Consider the following 22,310-nt stretch of genomic DNA (forward strand, 5'->3'; position numbering starts at 1 on the left):
GGACGTGATCCTTGCTCTGCCCCGGGGTCTCCTCCCAGTGGGACGTGATCCTTGCTCTGCCCCGGGGTCTCCTCCCAGTGGGACGTGATCCTTGCTCTGCCCCGGGGTCTCCTCCCAGTGGGACGTGATCCTTGCTCTGCCCCGGGGTCTCCTCCCAGTGGGACGTGATCCTTGGTCTGCCCCGGGGTCTCCTCCCAGTGGGACGTGCATCGAGGACCTCCCTAGGGAGACGCCCCTAGTCCCTATAGGGATCCTTTCACATTTTCACAAATGTCAGAACTGTCGCTCTCCTTCCTCCAATCCCCCTCTGTCTCTCTGCGTGTTTATGTTGTTGTTTTATACATGAACAGGAGCTCGTCTCTCTGGATGCTGACATGCACGTCACCTCTTCACCCCATTAGATGACAACATTAGTTTGGATGTGGTGTCGTTTACTAACTACGTTTCCTCCACCTTCTTCTCATCCACCTGTTGTGCTCTCTCTCTCTCTCTCTCTCTCTCAGATGTTCAAGCTGAAGGCGGTGCAGTTGGCTGAGAAGCTGCTCCCTGCCTTCAACACTCCCACAGGCATTCCCTGGGCCATGGTCAACCTTAAGAGGTGAGGCGCTTTGGTCAGTAGAATGACCAAAGCGGGCAGGAGGGAGGACACACTACATGGGCTCAATGCCCTGATCGGCTAGCCTCACGTAGCCAGCCTCCATCTTCATTCAGCCTTCATCACATTCCTTAACGTTCCCTTTAATGATTCCTATATTTTTGGTCCGTGGCTCAAATGCCAAATAAATAATGGGCCTTGATATGAAAATGTTGAAAACCACTGTTCTGGGACAGCTGTGATACATGAAGGCACCTCCGGCACGGGAGTGAATGTACCGGATTGTGTCCGTGTCGCCCACTGTCCATCCTCATGTCATGATGCCTGAGTAGGTTTGATGTCCAGTATGGATTGGTTTACGTCTGGATACCCCGTTCAGGACAGGCTTCAGACGCGCCTCCTCAGGAGACTTGGCTCAGATCTGGGGGTGGTTTAACGTCATTAATGCACGCCCTGCAGGCTCGTTCCTACAGCATCGCAGAAGTGCATTAATGACGTTAAACCACCCCCTCGAGTGTAATATTGCAATTATACAACAGTTACCCTTAAAACTAAGAAAATCGCTGAAAAAAACAAGTTTTTTAATGACGGATGTAGTCAGATTGCTTCCTCGAAACGACCTGTTTGCGTAAAGAACCCGCTGCGACCGCATGCCCTTACTGAGGTCGACCCCAGGCAGGGTTCGAACCCACAACCTTCTGCATGAAAGGCATAAGCTCTAACCACTACACTATAGGGTGGACCCAGGTTTGATGTCCAGTATAATAATCAATTTCTGTGTCCACCCGTCTCTCTCTCTCTCTCTGTCTCTCTCTCGCCAGTGGGGTAGGTCGTAACTGGGGCTGGGCGTCGGCAGGAAGCAGCATCCTGGCTGAGTTCGGGACGCTGCACATGGAGTTTGTTCACCTGTCATATCTGACTGGGAACCCTGCCTACTATCAGAAGGTAGGCGTGCGTGCGTGTGTGTGTGTGTGTGTGTGTGTGTGTGTGTGTGTGTGTGTGTGTGTGTGTGTGTGTGTGCGTCCGTATATACAGTATACAGACTTGGGAAAACAATTGTTAAAACAAAAGCATTACGTTTCTTCTTCGTGTCCGTGAAAAAAATATGTCCAGGAAGTCAAGCGCACTTATCAACTAGTTTTGCTCTTCTTGATAATAATGACCTTTTTTATTTTTAAGATGTCGTGAAAAATGTCATGACCAAACTAGGGACACCTTGTTGAAAGACCTTGTTAATGCTAGTGGTATTCTGATGAGAACCTTAGATCTAGGTCATTCATTGACCGTATATGAACTCAGCCAAGGCTGACATTTTGATAAGCGCTGAACCAACATTGCTGATGTTTTGTCTCAATATAAACTCGCCTAAGTGTCGGCTGGCTTCAGAAACATTACACAGCAAGTGAAACATCTACCCACGCTCGGTGCTTGTGTTAATGTCGGACCGTGCGCGTGGGGTGTGTGAGCGTGTGGGGTGTGTGAGTGTGTGGGGTGTGCGAGTGTGTGTTTTTGTGTGTGTTCCCTGTCGCCCAGCGGAATGACATATTTGTTTATGCACTCATTACTCTGTAATGTGAGCGAGCCATTACCATGTTTCATCGTGATGGAAAGACCAGCGCTCTCAAAGAGGGTCACCTACAGAGACGCGAGACTGGCCCGCATAAATACAACATCTGTCTGTGTAAACGGACCGCCAGCGTCTCGGCTCCGTCGCCCAGAAAACCTCATACTGTACGTCCAAAACGGTTCAACTTCTCAGGATTTAAATAAAATAATAATAAATAGCAAAAGTAGCAGTTCTACAACGCGTTTTGACTCGAGCTTTCGGATCTGCTACGTGTAAACTGTAAAGCTGTGGTATGATCAAGTAGGGGTGTTAATTTATGAAAAAATACAAAAAGTTATGTATATAAATATTGTGAATACAGAGATTTAAAGGGCAGTGTACGTTATTGAGACAGCAGGACATCTGCTGGTTTAGGCCTGCAACAGTTAATCAAACAATGTAATCGATAATAAGACTTGTTATCTTTACAATACACCAGCGGAAATAGTGAAAATAGCAAATCTATGCAACGTGCTTCTCGATTATTCCAATAATCTGAAAAATAACATTTTATTCACAAAACAAAAACAAAAGTTGCATGTTTTAAGTGTTCTTGTCTCCGTCAGGTGATGCACATCCGTAAGCTGCTATCCAAAATGGACCGCCCCAACGGACTGTATCCAAACTACCTGAACCCTCGCACCGGACGCTGGGGACAACGTGAGTACGAGGCAGCGGTGGCCGAGTGGATTGCGGAGCGGTCTAGATACCGGAAGGTCGCCAGTTCGAATCAGCGATCCGACACGTTAAAATGACCACCGTTGAAGTGCCCTTGGACAAGGCATTGAACCTCTACCATGAAATGCTCCATGTGGGCCTGGCTGTAAACAAGTATCTGATGCTTAGTCCAGTTACCCTTGGTAAACTTGATTTACCAGAACGCATTTCTTCTTTCTTCTTCTTCGTACAGTGACACACATCGGGAAGAAAGGATGATTTGGTTCACAGATGGGAAGGGGCCTACTAATGGAAACTATTCTATTCGTTGTTTTTTCCGTTAAAGATTCATCTATCCGACTCAAATTGAGTCGGATAGATTTATCTCCGTTTTCATTTGGTTCTTCTTTGGTTCAGGCGGTGCTAAATGAAAAGCCCACGATAACAGTCTGGGTGTTTTGAATTTGAATTGAACCGTTCTCATTTATTTTGCCATGGGTGTTTTGAATTGAACCGTTCTCATTTATTTTCCCTCCTCATCCAGGGTCTGTATTCAGGCTGCATTAAGGCATCACTGTATCACACTGCATCTGTACTGCCGGAAAACACACACACACACACACACACACACACACACACAGACACGCCCGCGTGGGAGAATCTAGTTTTGGATGCATAGCTCCTTGATGCTGCAGCGACGTCCAAATATAAATGCAAATTTCCACTGTCTGTGGGGAGATAAGGTATTCAGTTCTATTCGGGGGGGTGTCCGAAACGCCCTTTAGGATTTAGAGCACTGGTTCAGAACAGTGGGGTTCTCAAAAAGAATAGCAGATATACAAGGTCACAGCATGTTCACTTTGTGCCGCGCTGCGAGCTTGTACATCTGCTATTTTTAAACATTTTTAGAAAAATATCAAAATTAATTTCTTTCTCTTCTGGTGGTCCCTGGCACGAAACAATTTCAGATGGGCAATATATATATATATATATATATCTACCGGTACATGGAAAGGTTTGAGAACCTGATTTAAAAGGCATTTGTAGAATCGGTTTTTACGATGTTGGGAGCTTAATAAAACATTAATTTGATGGTTGTGCTAACCATGTTAAGAGTCCGATCAGCAGAACACAGCCTGTCACCACAATGGAGGACAATCACTTCTGGTTCATTCGGCCTTCTTCTCTGCTTATGTCGTTCATTGGAACATCTCTGAGTCTGGAGCTCTCGGGCGGAGCTGTTGCCCCCGAGACCCGACTACGGATAAGCTGTTGAAGACGGATGGATGTATGGACAGGGTAGTCAGTCGTCTGTCTGGGAGTCAGAGGAAGGTTGCCAGTTCGATCGCAGCCTAGCTGTCCCGGCATGGAGTCAGTGTTGTCCTTGAGCAAAAATACTGTAGCTCTGAAGCCTGAAGGGCTCCCTGGGCACTGCCTAGTGGCTTCCCACTGCTGCTATAACAGTCACCATGGCTTAAGTTAAATGCAAGAGGACAAATGCTGGGCATATGCAAAATGTGCTTGGCGAAAGAATCTCAAAGCTTTCCCCCTCCAGTGTGTTAGAGAGTGGGATGGATGGATGGATGGAGGGAGGGAGGGAGATAGGGCGTGGATAAGGAGATGTAACAGATGGGTGCTTATGGCTGCCGACTTGGCTAGACACTGACCAGGGGGCGGGTGATGAACGAGGTTTTGTGCATGTTTTGCATTTCTTTGTCCGCACGTGTGCGTGCAGTGCACATTGGATATAAAGGGTGTGTGTGTGTGTGTGTGTGTGTGTGTGACTGTGTGTGTGTGTGTGTGTGTGTGTGTGTGTGTGACTGTATCCCGTCGGGGTGTATATGTGTACACATATTTTAGCACTGACTAATAAGTGTGTAAAAAGAGTGTTTTAGTGATTAGATCTATTACAGAATTCCGCAACAGCCGATGATCCCGTTCACAAAATGTATTTTCCTGGTAAAATAATAGAGACCGTCCGCCCCTCCCCTAAAAACACTCGCAAAAATAAACTTTTTGAAAGGATGAATTAGTGCGTGCATGGCATGCACGTGTGCGTGTGTGTCACCTAATGTCTATGCAGGCCTCAAATACAGTCAGTATAATTGGAGACAGTGTTGGTTCCTTCACCTCTTGTCCTTCACTTACTGGTTAATTACTAGGAGACAACTTCGCTTTAATGCTGCTCTCCAGCCACAGCTATTACACCAGGCAGGCAGACGGTGTTAATGAACGTACCAATGGAACTACGTTGGTTCCATCTGTGCACTCTGTTATGTAGTATGTATGTTGTATGTTGTTGAGAATGCTTGTTTTAATCAAGAGTAGCAAATCTACAAGCCTGATTACGTGGCGCGAATTGACATTTGTTGCAATTGTAGATCTGCTTTTGCTGTTTTTGAATCTGACTTTTGAAAAGTGTGTTCATGCTGCATCACACTCATTTTAACCACTTTATCCATTTGTAAAGATAGATGTTTTTCCAGTGTAGGATTGGACAGTGTTGACAGAGAAAGCAATTCATTATGTGAGATGGAGATATGGTTACGACTGCTGTGAGAATCCCAATTACTTTTGCTAGTGGTTGATGATTAATCACAGTTTATAATTAAGTTTTTCCTGTGTGTGTGTGTGTGTGTGTGTGTGTGTGTGTGTGTGTGTGTGTGTGTGTGTGTGTGTGTGTGTGTGTGTGTGTGTGTGTGTGTGTGTGTGTGTGTGTGTGTGTGTGTGTGTGTGTGTGTGTGTGTGTGTGTGTGTGGGGGGGGGGGGGGGGGGGAGAGATTACTGTACATTTTCTCGGTCACAACCGCAAGCACTTGTTCTGAGCCAAAATGAAACCGCTTCCCGCCTTTGTGCCAACATTTGCAGCGTCATTTCTTGTGGAAGGGGCTGACGTTGTTTTGATACATGGCCAGACAGTTGTTGTGCAGGCTGGCAGTCCTGGCCGACCTCAGAGAGAGAGAGAGAGAGGGATATGTATGAAATCTGTATAGTCCAGTTGGAATGGGAGAAGTGTGTGTTTGGTAACACACACACACAGAGGCAGTTAGTCGCTGCGACATCGACACGTGAGTCCATTGAGCTTATCGTTGCTGCAGAAATCTCTTATCTAATCTAACATTTTGTGTTTTGTCGTGAATCAACGCCCTACCTCATGATACTACAGCAGTATCAAAAGTAGCAGTATCTAGCTTGTAGTGATCATCTGCTACTTTTACTTTAGCTAAATCCTGAAAGTACCCTGCATAGACACAACGCCCACTTTCCCTAACTCCCCCATTACAGGTATAGAACTGCAGATTCACTCCCAAAGACTCAACCTCAGCCCTTATTAGCACCTGACCTAGATTGTCATTTTGTTCTCATGTTTTTGTTACTTGGGCTTGAGCAAAAGTAATTAATATAGATTCACAATCATTTTAACCATCCATCCATCCACCCATCTTCAACCGCTTATCCGTAGTCGGGTCGCGGGGGCAACAGCTCCACCAAAGAGCTCCAGGCTTCCCTCTCCAGAGCAACATTAGTAACTTCCTCCTGGGGGATCCTGAGACGTTCCAAGGCCAGTATAAGACGATGTGATTCCTCCATCTCATCCTTGCTCCTCTGCCCTGGGGTCTCCTCCCAGTGGGACATGCGTCGAGGGAGGGCCTAGGGAGACACTCGAGAGGCATCCTAACCAGATGCCCGAACCACCTAAGCTGGCTCCTTTCCAGGCGAAGAAGCAGTGACTCTACTCTGAGTCTCTCTCGCAAGATCGTTTTAACCACTTAAAAAAAGTGTGTGTGTGTGTGTGTGTGTGTGTGTGTGTGTGTGTGTGTGTGTGTGTGTGTGTGTGTGTGTGCGCAAGGTTGAGAAGCTGAACTCTTAATGAGAGCCTGCTGTGAGTGACAACCTTATTACCACTGCCGATAGCGACACACACACATACCCACTTACTTCCTTGCAGCTGCTAATCAGTGGAGGAAAGTAACTAAGTAAATTTACTAAGCACTGTCATCATTTTTCGACCGCCATCATGGATTTAAAACAACGCCACGTCAGACTTCCTGGTCCTTCATTGCCATCCCCAGCTCCTGCTTATATACTGCTGATGCATGTGTCCCTAGCGTTGGAATGACAGCTTAACATACCTCTGGTCTGCTTTGAGGCAGGAAGCTTTCCATACCTCTGGTCTGCTTTGAGGCAGGAAGCTTTCCATACCTCTGGTCTGCTTTGAGGCAGGAAGCTTTCCATACCTCTGGTCTGCTTTGAGGCAGGAAGCTTTCCATACCTCTGGTCTGCTTTGAGGCAGGAAGCTTTCCATACCTCTGGTCTGCTTTGAGGCAGGAAGCTTTCCATACCTCTGGTCTGCTTTGAGGCAGGAAGCTTTCCATACCTCTGGTCTGCTTTGAGGCAGGAAGCTTTCCATACCTCTGGTCTGCTTTGAGGCAGGAAGCTTTCCATACCTCTGGTCTGCTTTAAGGCAGGACTCCAGAGAAGAAGGGAAGATATAACCTCACGATCAGCTCTGTAGCAGCGAGTGTTTGTAAAAATAGTGAAAGGTTGGCTGGAACCGACCCAGCCCCTGGGCGCGTTCCTAGGGGTCTGGATGTCCCGGGGACCCCCACACGGTAACTCTGTCATTTCTCAAACGTTTTAGACGTGTGCCGGCTCGCCGGGAACCAGGCCGGCACCCAGGGCGCGTTCCTGTGGGTCTGGGACTTCCGGGGACCCCCACACGGGGTTGCACCACTCACTTCACACGGGTGTGATTTTAATGTTTGTTCAGCCAACAGAAACATTAGTTTAGTTTAGTTCATTGTCATTGTGCTAGCACCACCTCAGAAACAGTTAGAATCCAGAGATAAGAGGTTTCCTCCAGACCCCGACAGTGAGGATATGGTGTGAACACAGCAGCTCCCAGACTCCCCGTGGGCTCACACTTAACTGGATCTGAAATGCTCCCTTTTTCATCTCTCACGCTCATTTAGAATGTTTCCCCTCTCTCTCTGTGTGTCTCTCTCTCTCTCTCTCTCTCTCTCTCTCTCTCTCTTTGTGTGTCTCTCTCTCTCTCTCTGTGTGTCTCTCTCTCTCTCTCTGTGTCTCTCTCTCTCTCTCTCTCTCTCTCTCTCTCTCTCTCTCTCTCTCTCTCTCTCTCTCTCTCTCTCTCTCTCCATGTCTCTCACTCATTCTCTCTGTCATTATCTCTCTGTGTCATTGTTTTTCTCTTCCCCGTCTCGCTAGCTCACTTTCTCACTCCGTCTTAATGTCTCTTGAGCCAAGCTTAATCACACACACACACACGCACGCACGCACGCACACACACACACACACACACACACACACACACACACACACACACACACACACACACGGCTCAATGTCAATTTTCTCAAATATACTGTACTGGTCTCTTTCAAAAACATGCACGTCCGCACAGGCACACACTGCCCTATTTCTGCTCTCCCAAAGGTTATCTGTGAAGTCTCTCCCCTCTCTCTCTCCCTCTCCCCCCCCCTGAAGTCTCTCTCTCCTCTCTCTCTCTCTCTCTCTCTCTCTCTCTCTCTCTCTCTCCCTCCATGAAGAATGATGAATAATTCACGGGCACTCATCATCTCTCTTGCTCGGTATATCGCTCTGGGCATGTCTGTCAATCACACGCAGCTGTTGGCGTTTTGGAAAAGTCCCTTCGAGTAGTTGCAGTCGCACATAGACTCCTCCCCTGCTCATTTTGAATCTATAATTAAGCATCGTTCAAGTCCCTAATTGTCCAGGATTCCATCTGCCACGCCGGCGACACAATCATTCATGCTTTTGTTGTAGGTGCTTATGGGTCTACTGGAGGGTTTCTGTCAAGGAGCCTGGGCGCTGGAAGGTATTTATACCAGGGGGGGCTGAAGGGTAAAAGGGAAATTGCGGCCGAGCGAAACTGAGTGAAACTGATGGAATATAATGCTTCTCATCAGCCGAGATATCATTTGTTACTTTCAGCACAAGGGCAGAAGAGAGCCTGGTGTGTTGTTGTACTTGTGGTACCAATCATTCATCATAACATAAAACACAATATAAGGGGGCACGGTGGCACAGTCCGGTAGAGCTGTCGCCTCACAGCTAGAAGGTCCTGGGTTCTAGTCCCACTGGGGACGCTGCTGGGGGCGCTGGGGGGCGTGTTCCCTCCTCCGCGTCATCAGTTTTCATTCCCGAAGTGGGGTTGGCAAAAGGGCCTTTCTGTTTGGCGTTTGCATGTCCTCTAGTCTAGGGTAGGTATACCCTCACGAAAAACATGCAGTAATCCTGGTCTCTAAACTACCTCCCCCTGGCCAGCCGGGGCGCCTGATGAAAGGAACTGGTTGGAATAACGTGTTCCTTCCACGGAAATCTGGATACTTAGTAATTGTAATTGGGCCGTATGATGAAAATAAGAGCATTATAATGGTGTGTAAAACAGAAAATATAAAAGTTGCCACAGACGCATTTTGTCCGTGTACGGTCCTTGATGACCCCTGGTGCAGAGTTAGACGGCTAGTATTATTTTCCGCACCCCAACGGGACGAGAAAGCTGTACACTTTTGGCTGTGTGTTCGTGTTCGTGTGTCTGTGTGTGTGTGTGTGTGTGTGTGTGTGTGTGTGTGTGTGTGTGTGTGTGTGGCGTTGTAACACAACAGCAAGCATCTGCTAAGCACCACTACCGCTATGTGCTATGCTAAGCTAATGAGCCACAGGCTGAGCGTTAAATGGAACCCACTGGAGCTATGGTGCCGTTAGCTTCAGACATTATTGCTTGGGCTGCTGACTCTCAGCGTTGGCACTGCGCTCTGCGTTTGTGACCAACATCCCGCCCATCCTGTACAGCGATGAAACGGCCCTCGGCGGCACAGTTCGGTATCCGTGTAGCGGCCACCGTTTTCCAGTGCGGCAAACGAGACGGAAAAACACAGCGTGAAACGAACCCAGGACCTATGTAGATGACAAAAAGAAAAAAACACACATGCCATCTCCTGTTCACTTCCCTTATCTGTGTGACATACATACTGTAGGTGGCCACACTTTTTAGAAGACTGGAATTAGTTTGGAGTCTATTAAGAGAAGTGAAAGTAAACACGGCTACTAATCTGAACCATTCAATCTTTCGCCCAGTATAGGTTTCATATCAATCCATTATTCATTCAGCACACTCTGGCAAGATCTAAGCAACCATAGGACGTCCACGAGATGTGTACAACTTTACCTCTAGTGGCTTGCGGATCTTTCCATAACATCCACCACCTTTGCCCCCCCCCCCCCCGGATTCTACATTTACAGGATGCGATGTTAATGGAAAATACGTTCCTTCTAACCTTTGTCGCCGATCCCTCCCTCAGCGGCGGTATACCGCGGTGCTTGTTGGCTTGTGTGTTTGGCATCAGATTCCCGTCCGTCTGTCCGTCGCGTGCTCAGACATCTATCATTTATACCGTCCGTCTGTCCGTCGCGTGCTCAGACATCTATCATTTATACCGCAACACCGCAATCTGCTTAGCAGGTTATCATTTTCTCAGCCGTATTGTCAAGGGTATCGGAAACCTGCGGTGTGTGTGTGTGTGTGTGTGTGTGTGGGTGGGTGTCATGACTGACAGATGCTGCTGTGCACCAAACACACATGCATGATGAGCTTCTACTGCAACTCCACCTGCATGCTGAAGTCTGCCTTCAGTGCAGGCTGAGCATGCAAGCATGCTGAAGTCTGCCTTCAGTGCAGGCTGAGCAATGAAGCATGCTGAAGTCTGCCTTCAGTGCAGGCTGTGCATGCATGCTTAAGTCTGCCTTCAGTGCAGGTTGCGCACGCATGCTGAAGTCTGCCTTCAGTGCAGGCTGCGCATGCAAGCATGCTGAAGTCTGCCTTCAGTGCAGGCTGCGCATGCAAGCATGCTGAAGTCTGCCTTCAGTGCAGGCTGCGCAGTGCGCACACATGCTGAAGTCTGCCTTCAGTGCAGGCTGTACATGCACGCATCGCATGCATGCTGAAGTCTGCCTTCAGTGCAGGCTGCACATGAACGCATGCGGTGGTGGAAAGCAGCTAATTACATTCACTTGCTGTACTTACATGCTGTACTTAATTGTACTAATCGTACTGCTGTACAATTTGTGACGTATTTGTACTTGAGCACTTCCAATTTCCAATACTTTTACTTCTACTTCTACTCTACTACTACATCTCAGAGGCAAATATTGTACTGTTACTCCACTACAATTATATGTACTACTCAGTCTGCTGCCTCCTGCTGGCCAGACTGAGTAGTGAAGTGACAATACAAATCCGCAGCCAATTAGGCTGGAACTCAGGCTAGGGGAGGAAGACAACCACAGAGTATTATGGAGTGTTTTTGGCAGCAATTTTTTTGTTTTAGTCATAGTCTCTTCAATAGTATTCATTTAGTTTCAGTCACATTGTAGTCACCTGGAATGTTTTAGTAAAATATATTTTGGCGGGCCTATTTTCAGCATGCAACCAAGTGTAAAATGACTTATACCGGATCTCTTGTCCACTTGTCCCTTCGTCTAGTTTTTATTTGTAGACGAAATTGTCAGTATATTTAGTTTTAGTCATCATAGCTGAGTTTTCATTTAGTTTCCATTTAGTTTTCATCAGTGAAAAAAGGTAGTCGACGAACAATTTTCGTCTTAGTTTTAGTCGACGAAATCAACACTGGGAGTGTTCTCTCGTGGTGCAAGCATGTACATTTGCGTGTTTGTGTGTGCACCTACTGTGCTATTTGCGAACGCAGTGAGCACTTACTATGAGACCTAGCAGACCATGTCTGTGTGTCTGTCTGTCTGTCTGTCCCGCTTTTGTGCCCATATATGGAGCTGAGTGATTACGTCACCATGACTCAGCCATAACCATATAAGGAGTCCCCAAAGCAGCTATACGTCCAAAACCCAAATATGTACGAGCTGCGTTCGCTTCCCGCGTTTGCGCGTCTTACTGGTACAGTATGTGTGGCTGAGCGCTGGCAGCATGAGATTCTCAATATGATCCGTTGAGACAGAATAAAGTTAGAGCAAAATGAAAGCTGGAGAGGTGTGTGTGTGGGGGGGGGGGGGGGGGCATTGGGGTGTAAACAAAACTCAAATCAAACACCAAGCAACACGAGTATGGATGGTTTTGTTTTGATGCCATTCGTCTCTGCCAGGGAGAGCATGAATAATTCACTCTCTCTCTCTTTCTCTCCACCCTCTCTCTCTTCCACACCAGCTCTGTCTCTGTCATGTATGTCTCTCTCTCTCTCTCTCTCTCTCTCTGCACCCTGTCTGTCTGTCTGTCTGTCTGTCTGTCTGTCTGTCTGTCTGTCTGTCTGTCTGTCTGTCTGTCTGTCTGTCTGTCTGTCTGTCTCTCTCTCTCTCTCTCTCTGTGTCTCTCCACCACTAGCCTCGGAGTAGCGCAAATCGGAGTAGCGCAAACGTCGATCACTCTGCTGATTTCTGATCGTCTGTACCTTTGTTAAATTGACACACACTCCCCTCTCTCTCTCTGTTTCTCTAATTAATTAGTCTCATGTGTTGCAGCTATGTCTGTAGATTATCCCGGCGGGTCCTGCCGGGAGCTGCCTATGCCACAGAAAGCAAAGGTGGACCCAAGGCTACTCCACCACAGAGTAGACCACACGCCAGGGTGGCGGCCTGGGGGACAGTTTCTATGAGTAACTCTCTCTCTCTGTGTCTCTGTGTCTCTCCACCACAGACAACACGTCAGTGGGACAGCTTCTATGAGTAACTCTCTCTCTCTCTCACTCTCTCTCCACCACAGACCACACGTCAGTGGGACAGCTTCTAAGAGTAACTCTCTCTCTCTCTCTGTCTCTGTGTCTCTCCACCACAGACCACACGTCAGTGGGCGGCCTGGGGGACAGCTTCTATGAGTATCTGCTGAAGGCGTGGCTCATGTCCGACAAGACGGACACGGAGGCGCGCAAGACCTACGATGACGCCATCGAGGTGAGCTGTCCAATTAATCACAGCTCCCCATGTTGTTGTCACGTGACTGCTTTACTCTCTCTGGTTTAATTAAAAACCTTTATTAAATGGTTCCTTCACACCTTCACATCTGAGTTTTAACTCTCCAGGTTTGGTTTCTGTCAAGAGTTAAATTATTGATAAACATCTGCATCAGTTAATTTACAAGAAGTCTACACAATTGGAGAATGTAGAAGAATTATTATCTCTCCTATCATGTTAATACAGCATGGAATTGTGGACAAAATATTATCCAACGGCAACACAACATAAGTGTTGGGTTAGAGATGAGAGGCTAAATCTCATCAAATGGTGGTCTGTGAAGGGAATCTGCAGGATCTGTACATGCTCAGGAAAACCATACACAAATGAGGCAAGACAAGAATTCCAAGATTGCTTTTTTTTGTCATTCTTTTCAACTGCAGCAGCAGAAAAAAACGAAATTACGTTTCTCCTAGTTAAAAGACAACACAGGCTTAAACAATAATAAATATATGTGCCAGACAATAATCTGAATATGAATAAGTCCTAAAAAACTACAGGAATCCATAAAAAAGCACAGCCAGATAAATAGAATAAGAAAAACATTTAAAAACTGAACATAGAGTTCATGTCATCAGTTCATGTCCTATCTGCCAGGGATACTAGAGTTCAAAAGTCTGATCGCCTGGGGAAAGAAACTGCTCCGCATCAGACGTAAGTTAATGGTATGGGTGTTTCACTCAAGTAAAGGAGCCAAACTCACATGACTGATCATTGCAATGGAGTTTGACTCACAGAGCCACAAATGGTCACCGCCTTTCTAGCATTTTCTCCCACTACAGCCAACCCTCCCCTCAAGACGTGAGCCTATAGGTTCAAGAAATGGGACAAAAGGAGTGTGACAGATGAGATAATCTCACAGGAAATGGCTGTACTGTAATGTATAGAGAAGAGTTACAAAGATACTCTTTTATAAAGGGATATTATTACATTTTTATACATCTACGAATTTCTAGGACGGGTCCATGACACAAATGAACATGAAAAGAGAAACCAGTGGTTTAACCCATTCTGGGCGGGAACCCCTTTTGGTGTTAGCATTATGTTATGCTTTAGCTATTGAAAAAGATCAGATCTACAAGCTCATAGCGCGCCACTCGGTGGCGTGCTATGAGCTTGTAGATCTGCTATTTTTGACTGACATAGAAACATAGCTTTTTCAGAAAACTGTCAGGATGTAGAAGACATTTTTAGAATGTGATCTCAGGTGAAAGTGGGTTGAAGCATGCCCGTCCCTCCCTCCCACCCCCCAGGCCATCGAGCGCCATCTGATCCGCAAGTCGAACGGTGGCCTGACGTTCATCGGCGAGTGGAAGAACGGCCACCTGGAGAGGAAGATGGGTCACCTGACCTGCTTCGCCGGCGGCATGTTCGCCCTGGGCGCCGACGGCTCGCCCGACGACAAGGCTGGACACTGGCTGCAGCTGGGAGCCGAGATCGCACACACCTGCCACGAGTCCTACGACAGGACAGGTGTGACACGCACACACACACACACACTGTACACCTGCCACGAGTCCTACGACAGGACAGGTGTGACACGCACACACACACACACACACACACTGTACACCTGCCACGAGTCCTACGACAGGACAGGTGTGACACGCACACACACACACACACACTGTACACCTGCCATGAGTCCTAAAAGACAGGTAAAATGTACATGCTCGTACTCACGTGCATAGAAAACACCCCATGATACCCCGTCATACTCTGCCGAACACTTGTGGTTCTCTCACTTCATGTTAGACACGTCCGTCCGTCCCCTCCCCCCCTCTGATATCGCTGCTGTCGGGATGAAACCTCTTATCTGTATATTTATACACACTTTTTGTGTGTGTGTGTTTTTTTTTCTTTTTGCGGGTCCATTTGGTTTCATTTGACACTCTCAAGAGTCAAATTATTGTTAAACATATGCATTACTTAATTTACAAGATGACGCAATTAGAGAATGCATCTGTTTTAGAGAGATTCTCTGGTCCAAATCCTGCACAGGGACCGTGTAAATGTTGACCACTCACACGTAGCTGGGATTATTACAAAACTCATAATGGTCCCATGTCACCTTGAGAAGTGTGTGTGTGTGTGTGTGTGTGTGTGTGTGTGTGTGTGTGTGTGTGTGTGTGTGTGTGTGTGTGTGTGTGTGTGTGTGTGTGTGTGTGTGTGTGTGTGTGTGTGTGTGTGTGTGTGTGTGTGTGTGTGTGTGTGTGTGTGTGTGTGTGTGTGTGTGTGTGTGTGTGTGTGTGTGTGTGTGTGTGTGTGTGTGTGTGTGTGTGCGCGCGCTATAGGGGGTTCTAGTAAGCTTGAGGTAACCCCCAGCTCACCCTCCAAAATAAAAACGAGTACAGGTTTCCACAGCAACTGAGAGAGCATGGAATTTGACATTGACAGTGACGTTGAACAAGGCTATCCTCTTCTCGTTGCACTTTAATGAGGTGGCACAAAAGTGTATGTGTCTGCTCTATACAACACCGCACATATTGTACGACATGCAAGTGAATGCACGTGTCTGTACCCGTGTGTGTGTGACTGTGTGTCAGTGAGTGCCAGTGTGTGTGTGTGTGCGCGCGTGTGCTTTAATTCCTTTACTTAAACCCCCCATATAAGGTTGAGCCGCGGAGTTCCCCAGGGAGCTATGCTGGTTGTATTTTCTATTGTTGTTTGGACAGCTTTGCTGAAAATAGCCCCCATCTTCTATTTTCACGTTGATATTTTCCAAGCTGCTGCTTTCAGCCAATGCGGTTCCCCACAGTCTGGATGCTGTGATGTTTATGCATGGGGTTGAAGTGGTTAGGAGACCCCCACCCACCCACGCGCCACTGTACCGTAGTGTAGCGTAGCCCCTCATCATGCCTACCAGACTTAATTTGCAGAAAAGCCCCAGTGGCTGCTAGACGCCAGCAAAGCCTTAGAGAAACCTAACCACAAACACACTATAACATAACAGGATAATTCACAGCAGTCTGCGCCAACTGAACTTCCCTTTACCTCTGTCTCCCTCTCTCTCCCTATCTCTCTCTCTGTCTCTCTCTCTCTCTCCCTCCCTATCTATCTCTCTCTCTCTCTCTCTCTCTCTCTCTCTCTCTCTCTCTCTCTCCCTATCTCTCTCTCTGTCTCTCTCTCTCCCTCCCTATCTCTCTCTCTCTCTCTCTCTCTCCCCCTCCCTCCCTACCTATCTCTCTCTCTCTCTCTCCCCCTCCCTCCCTACCTATCTCTCTCTCTCTCTCTCCCCCTCCCTCCCTACCTATCTCTCTCTCTCTCTCTCTCTCTCCCCCTCCCTCCCTACCTATCTCTCTCTCTCTCTCTCCCCCTCCCACATACCCCCCTCCTCCTTTGTTTTCTCTTACATCTCTTCTGCGCTGCTGTAACTGTTAATCTTTAGTTATATATATTTTGTTTCATACATTCTAATGTCACTGTATAAATGTGTTTATATAAATGTCTTGTCTTCTGTGTAGAGCATTGAATGTGCCTTGTTGTTGTTGTTGTTGTTGAATTGTGCTAGCCATGGAGGTCTTCAAAAGGGGTCCTCATAGTTACTCATGACATCTGTGACAACACAGATGTCAAACATGTCTATGAAGGTATCTATGAAATCTATAAAAAGGTTTAATCTGCAACATAATGTTGTACATTACAACATGTAGTGGGGGGGGGGGGGGGGTCCCTGCTTCATCTCTCTCTCAGCTAAGGGGGTCCTTGACCATACAAATGCTTTACCAGTGGTCCTTGAGGGGGTTCCAGGTGGTCCCCAGCTATGATGGAGAGTTGATAACCAAATGGACCCATTTGTGGAACTCTCTAGATGCATCGCTAATTATCCTAAAGTCCTCATTATCCTCATTAGCCAATATTCAAGAAACATCTAAAGCAATATCTTGTTTCTTCCTCGCTGTAGTCTACATGATTTAGTACAAGAAGTCTGCACAGTTGGGCTACAGAATGCAGCCTAATTTAATGTAGAATGTAGAATTGTTATTTTGATCATCGTTTCCCTGTTATTTCTCCTAATGGTGCCAACATCAATAACGGCATGGAAATGTGGACAGAATTATTATTCAACGACACCAAAGTATTCTTTAGTTTTGGTTTTGAGAGGCTAAATGTCATCAAATGGTGGTCCAAACATGGCTCAAATTCAGAATAAATAAATAATGGGCCTTGGTATGAAAATGGTTGAAAACCACTGTGCTACACAAATAAAACTCTCCCTCCCTCTATTATCGGTTTCCACACAGTGCTGAAGCTGGGTCCGGAGGCCTTCAAGTTCGACAGCGGCCTGGAGGCGGTGGCGGTGCGTCAGAACGAGAAGTACTACATCCTGCGTCCGGAGGTCATCGAGACCTACTGGTACATGTGGAGGTTCACCCACGACCCCAAGTACCGCCAGTGGGGCTGGGAGGCAGCACAGGTCAGTACCGCCAGTGGGGCTGGGAGGCAGCACAGGTCAGTACCACGCCATTTTATAGCGTAAGTCAGTAGAGCTCTGACCGGGGCTCTGTGAGATCCACATTGCAGCCACTCTGTTCCCATGAGATCCACGTGATTTCATTTGTTTATTTTTCTATAACCTTCATTTAAGCAGGCAAGTCATTAAGTCTTATTTACAATGGTGGTTCCTGGCAAACGCAGGCCCTCTTGAGGGAGAAGGTTCTAAAAACAAAACAAAGATATGTCAAGGTTAATGGTAGATAACTGTGTCAGGCAATACAACAACCGAATGAAGCAAATTACATACAAAACAATTAATAAACATGTATACAAAACAATTAAAAAATCTAAAATCTAAAAAATCTAAAAAAAAAAACCAATAAAAGAATGTATAAGAGGCACACATACCAGTGTTTCCACATATGGGACTGTGCTGAACCTGGGATTGTTCAACACCTTAATTAATCACCTCATTATGAGACTGTGCTGAACCTGGGATTGGTCAACACCTTAATTAATCACCTCATTATGAGACCCATCAAGTCTACATTTAAAACTGAACATGAGGTTTCTCAAGAGAGCCTGGATCAAGTAGGGGTTGTTGTAAAACAAACAACGTTAGAATAGCGCGGCCCCTCTTGAGCAGACCTGGAGGAGACCTGTGTTGATCCAGGCAACAACGCCTGCATTCCTCGCTTCACGTTTGCAAGGCCCTTTATTCTGTTTGGACAAAGTCGTCATCGTCCACACCAATACGACTGAGTGACTGAGTGTCTCTCTCTCTCTCTCTCTCTCTCTGCCTGTAATAAGGCATTACATCACTGTTGGGCAGAAACCTTGTACAGTACAAAACTGTTACTTTTCAGGGAGTAAAAAAAGACAAAGCTAAAAGGAACCTGTGTTCCAATAATGCATCCAATGCAGTTATTATTTTGATTCGAGCGTTTGTCAAAATACAATACCCACAGACACACCTGAAACAAAACAGAAATGGCTAAATGAGCTAATTCCACCACCACAGTAAGGGGCATTAATTTATGAAAGGGAAGTTGAATTATGCAGATTGCAAGGTTTGTGCCCGGCAGCAACGATGAAAACGGCTTCGTAGTCACCTTTCTAATAAGAGGGGGTTGGCTGTGTTTATGATAATGTTAGTGTTTTTCCTATTAATAGCAGAGAGGTCTGCTGAAGGTGAAGGACTGTAGCTCCAACGCACATTAGCGCCGCTGCCCCTCACGACCCTCTAACCGCCGCGTTCCGATCGACTCCGCTCTGACTAATTACAGGCCGAGAGGAGCACCGCTTGGCGCTTATCGGTTCTCAAACGTTTTCGTGCTGAGGATCCCCAAAGTGATACCCATCTATAAATGCACCTCTCTGTGTGTACATACTGTACCTACTGTACGTCTGTAATGAACCAACTTCATTCGACACACACGTGTTCCACACCACCACAGGGAGTGCAGTGCCCGGTGTCGAGTCCGTCGGATAGCCGGTTGTCCAGAACCAGCACAAAAGCCTCTGCCCGGGCTCTGGGACCTGATCACCACTCTATATCTCCATATATGGAGTTGGCCTGTTCTGACATCAGAATGGTGGTTCCGACATCTGCATAGACTCCATATTTGGGCAAAAAAAAGACACAGACATTATTAACTGGGTGGGGCATGCATTTCCTTGCATCGTTCCAAGTAGGCCAGTTGCCCAAACAACAGGCACTGCTCTAGTGTATTTCAATCGCAGACCCCCCCCCCCCATCTGAAAATGTTTTGTATACCAGGGAACCCCCAGAAGAGGAGATTACGGTAAAAATCACACCCGTGTGAAGTGAGGGGCGCTCTTGTCATCGTACAAATTTACGTCACATTTGGCGGACATTTGACCTAATTTCTCCTGTCATTGTCAATGGCAAATATTGATACGTGACGGTGTATAGCTATATAGGGGGGGAAAAAGTTTTAAAAGTTTCCAAACATTTTCAAACGGCTCACATCTCTCAGAAGCGAGGCTAGCCAACCAGCCTTTAGTCTTCAAAATGTCTATCGGAAGCTTTTTTGTGTGTCTGTGTGTGCAGACAGCCTTCCTTTTTGTTTTCCATATTTAATGTGCTGCCCATAGAAAAGTACCAAATGGATCAAAAGCTGCCGGTTGATTTTCGCCTCGGGCCGTCTCTGAGGAAGCAGAGATATATAACACCTAATCAGGCTGTCTGTCTGCTTCTTTATTCTGCTGCCTCGCCAGTCACTCGTCAATGCCTTGATCTGCTACCGTTTTCACAGGGAAACAAAATATGAGTTGATTGGAGGTGAATCTTTCTTTCAATCTCTATGTTCCTCTCTCTCTCTCTTTTCTCGCTGTGTGTCCGTGGGGGGGGGGGGGGGGGGGGGGGGAGCAGGGGGGGACGAAGAGATGCTGAAGACACCGAAAAACTGAGCGAGGCCTTGTTGCGATACCGTGGTTAAATACTGTGACTGAATGCCTCTCTCACATGCACGTACACACACACACACACACACACACACACACACACACACACACACACACACACACACACACACACACACACACACACAGACACACACAGATACACACACACACACCCACACACACACACACACACACACACACACACACACACACACTCCTCCTGGTGGCTGTGTGTGTGTGACCAGGTGGCTGTCAGCACAAGGAGTTTCCCACACACCACACACGCACATGCACGTGCGCACACGCGCAGACACACACACCTGTACACATGCTTTTCGACCTCAGGAGCCCCCGATGAAGACCTTTGTTATAAGAAAGGCTCCATTTGACTTGAATTTTAACTATATTTATTTTCTACATCACAAATGAGTTGACAGATGTTTCGGCTGTCCAGCTTTCATCAGTGTCAACTCATTGTGTGATTAAAATGGACTCTTGCCACATACCTCTTTTTATCATGTTGATCTGAATCAGTGGTTTTCAACCAGTGGTCTGTGAGGAGTTTCCAGGTGGTCCCAAGCTAGCTAAATGATGGAGAGTTGGTAACCAAATGGACCCTTATTAGATCTTTAACTCTTGAGAGTGTAAAATGAAACCAAATGGACTCTCAAGAGTTACATTATTGTAAAACATCTGCATTACTTAATTTAGAAGAGGTCTACACAATTAGAGACAATTGATGTTTGCCAACGGCATTGAATTGCGGACCAAATCTTAGCCAACGATGACAAAATGTTCTTCAGCTTTGGGTCTGCGAGGCTAAATGTCATCAAATGGTGGTCCGTGTGGATCAAATGCCGAATAAATAACGGGCCTTGACATGAAAAGGGTTGAAACCCACTGATCTAAATGGATGGATAGGATGGCACACCAGAAGTCAGAGCACGGTGGTTACAAGAAACCTTATCCATGATGGAAGTAATGATAACATTTCGTATTCTCACGTCTCTCTGTCTCTCTCTCTCTGTCTCCCCCTCTCTCTCTCTCTCTCTCTCTCTCTCTCTCTCTCTCTCTGTGTCTCCCCCTGCAGGCCATAGACAAGTACTGCAGGGTGAGCGGTGGTTTCTCGGGTGTGAAGGACGTCTACTCGTCCAACCCAACCTACGACGACGTGCAGCAGAGCTTCTTCCTGGCCGAGACGCTCAAGTAAGTGGAGGTTGTTGTTGTAGATTGGGCTATTTTCAGATGGCCAGAATGTATATGGGAGTTTTGTAAAGGCCTATTCATAGTTTGGGTTTTCGCTGGTGAGGTGACCACCGTTCTGGTGGTGAGGTGACCACCGTTCTGGTGGTGAGGTGATCACCGAAGCGGTGGTTTGGATGGATGTCGCCGCTCATAGTCCATCACCATGCAGTGTTGTTTTCGTCGACTAAAACTAAAGACGAAAAATGTTCGTCGACTACCTTTTTTCACTGGCGGAAACTAAATGAAAACAAGCTAAGTAACTAAATATACTGACAATTTCGTCAACAAATAAAAACTAGACTAAAATATTAGGAAGGGACTAGTGGATAAGAGATCCAGTATAAGTCATTTTACACTTGGTTTCATGCTGAAAATATCACAACGCGTCGCAGCGCCAGCGCGACGCATTGTGAGCTTGTAGATCAGCTTTTTTCAGCAAGTGTAAAAACAGCCAATAAAATAACTTACTTTTTCATAAAATAGTAGCAGATCGAAAGGCTCAAATAAGACAAAATATCTGTACCATTTATCATTTCTGATTGGGTGTAATTTAGAGCCACCTGAACACAGTTTGCCATCAGTGCTGTTAACCGACAGGGTGCTGATGGAAATGGGGTTACTGTTGGTCAAAGGAGGAGAAAATGGATAGATATACTGATATGATGATATAGCATATAGTTTAGCAGGACGTGTCACGTCAGGACGAATACCCAATATATTGGTCCTGACGGGCTAGAAGCGGCCCCGGTCCCCACTGCAGCTGAGAGGCTGAGCGGTTGGTCACTGTGGTCAGGAGATCAAACTAACACTAGTTAGCCCCTGACTCACCCAGTGGACCCACAGGTAACAAGGTTACACTCTGGTTCCCCCTGCTGGCGGCTTCGTGAAAAGATCAACGTTATTAGTCTTAAATACACTATTTTATACTCTCAATGCATTGTATTGGAGGTGTGAGCTTGTAGATGTGCTATTTTCGAGGGGAAACTTTTTTATTTTTGCCTAGATTTTTGAGGGGGAAAACTCATATCTCCAAAACGTTTACTTTTCAAATTCATTCGAGACTATGACTAAAAAACTAAAATCAAAACGTTCTGCCAAAAACAACAACACTAATCCTCCTGCACCCTCCATCCCTCCCTCCCTCCCCTCCCTCCCTCCATCCCTCTCCTCCCCTCCATCCCTCCTCCCCTCCATCCCTCCCTCCCTCCCCTCCCCCTCCATCCCTCCCTCCCTCCCTCCCCTCCCTCCCTCCTCTCCATCCCTCCCTCCATCCTCCCTCTCCTCCCCTCCATCCCTCCCTCCCCTCCCCTCCCTCCCTCTCCTCCC

General features: G+C 46.8%; 1 protein-coding gene across 3 annotated transcripts in view; it reads left to right on the plus strand.

Annotated features, from left to right (window-relative positions):
- Positions 1-22,310, plus strand: part of man1a2 (mannosidase, alpha, class 1A, member 2) — a 475,750-nt gene that overhangs the window by 122,841 nt on the left and 330,599 nt on the right. For all 3 annotated transcript variants that reach the window (XR_013965535.1, XM_080786092.1, XM_080786093.1), the window contains 7 exons: positions 504-598; positions 1,417-1,540; positions 2,768-2,861; positions 12,700-12,815; positions 14,129-14,348; positions 17,120-17,292; positions 20,830-20,945. Coding sequence is in view for 2 of the 3 variants with exons in the window: in XM_080786092.1 (XP_080642218.1) it covers positions 504-598; positions 1,417-1,540; positions 2,768-2,861; positions 12,700-12,815; positions 14,129-14,348; positions 17,120-17,292; positions 20,830-20,945 (938 nt within the window). In the remaining variant the exon portion in view is untranslated. The remainder of the gene's footprint in view (positions 1-503; positions 599-1,416; positions 1,541-2,767; positions 2,862-12,699; positions 12,816-14,128; positions 14,349-17,119; positions 17,293-20,829; positions 20,946-22,310) is intronic.

This window comes from Protomyctophum bolini (genome assembly GCF_963924005.1).
Source record: "Protomyctophum bolini genome assembly, chromosome: 16".
Lineage (NCBI taxonomy): Eukaryota > Metazoa > Chordata > Actinopteri > Myctophiformes > Myctophidae > Protomyctophum > Protomyctophum bolini.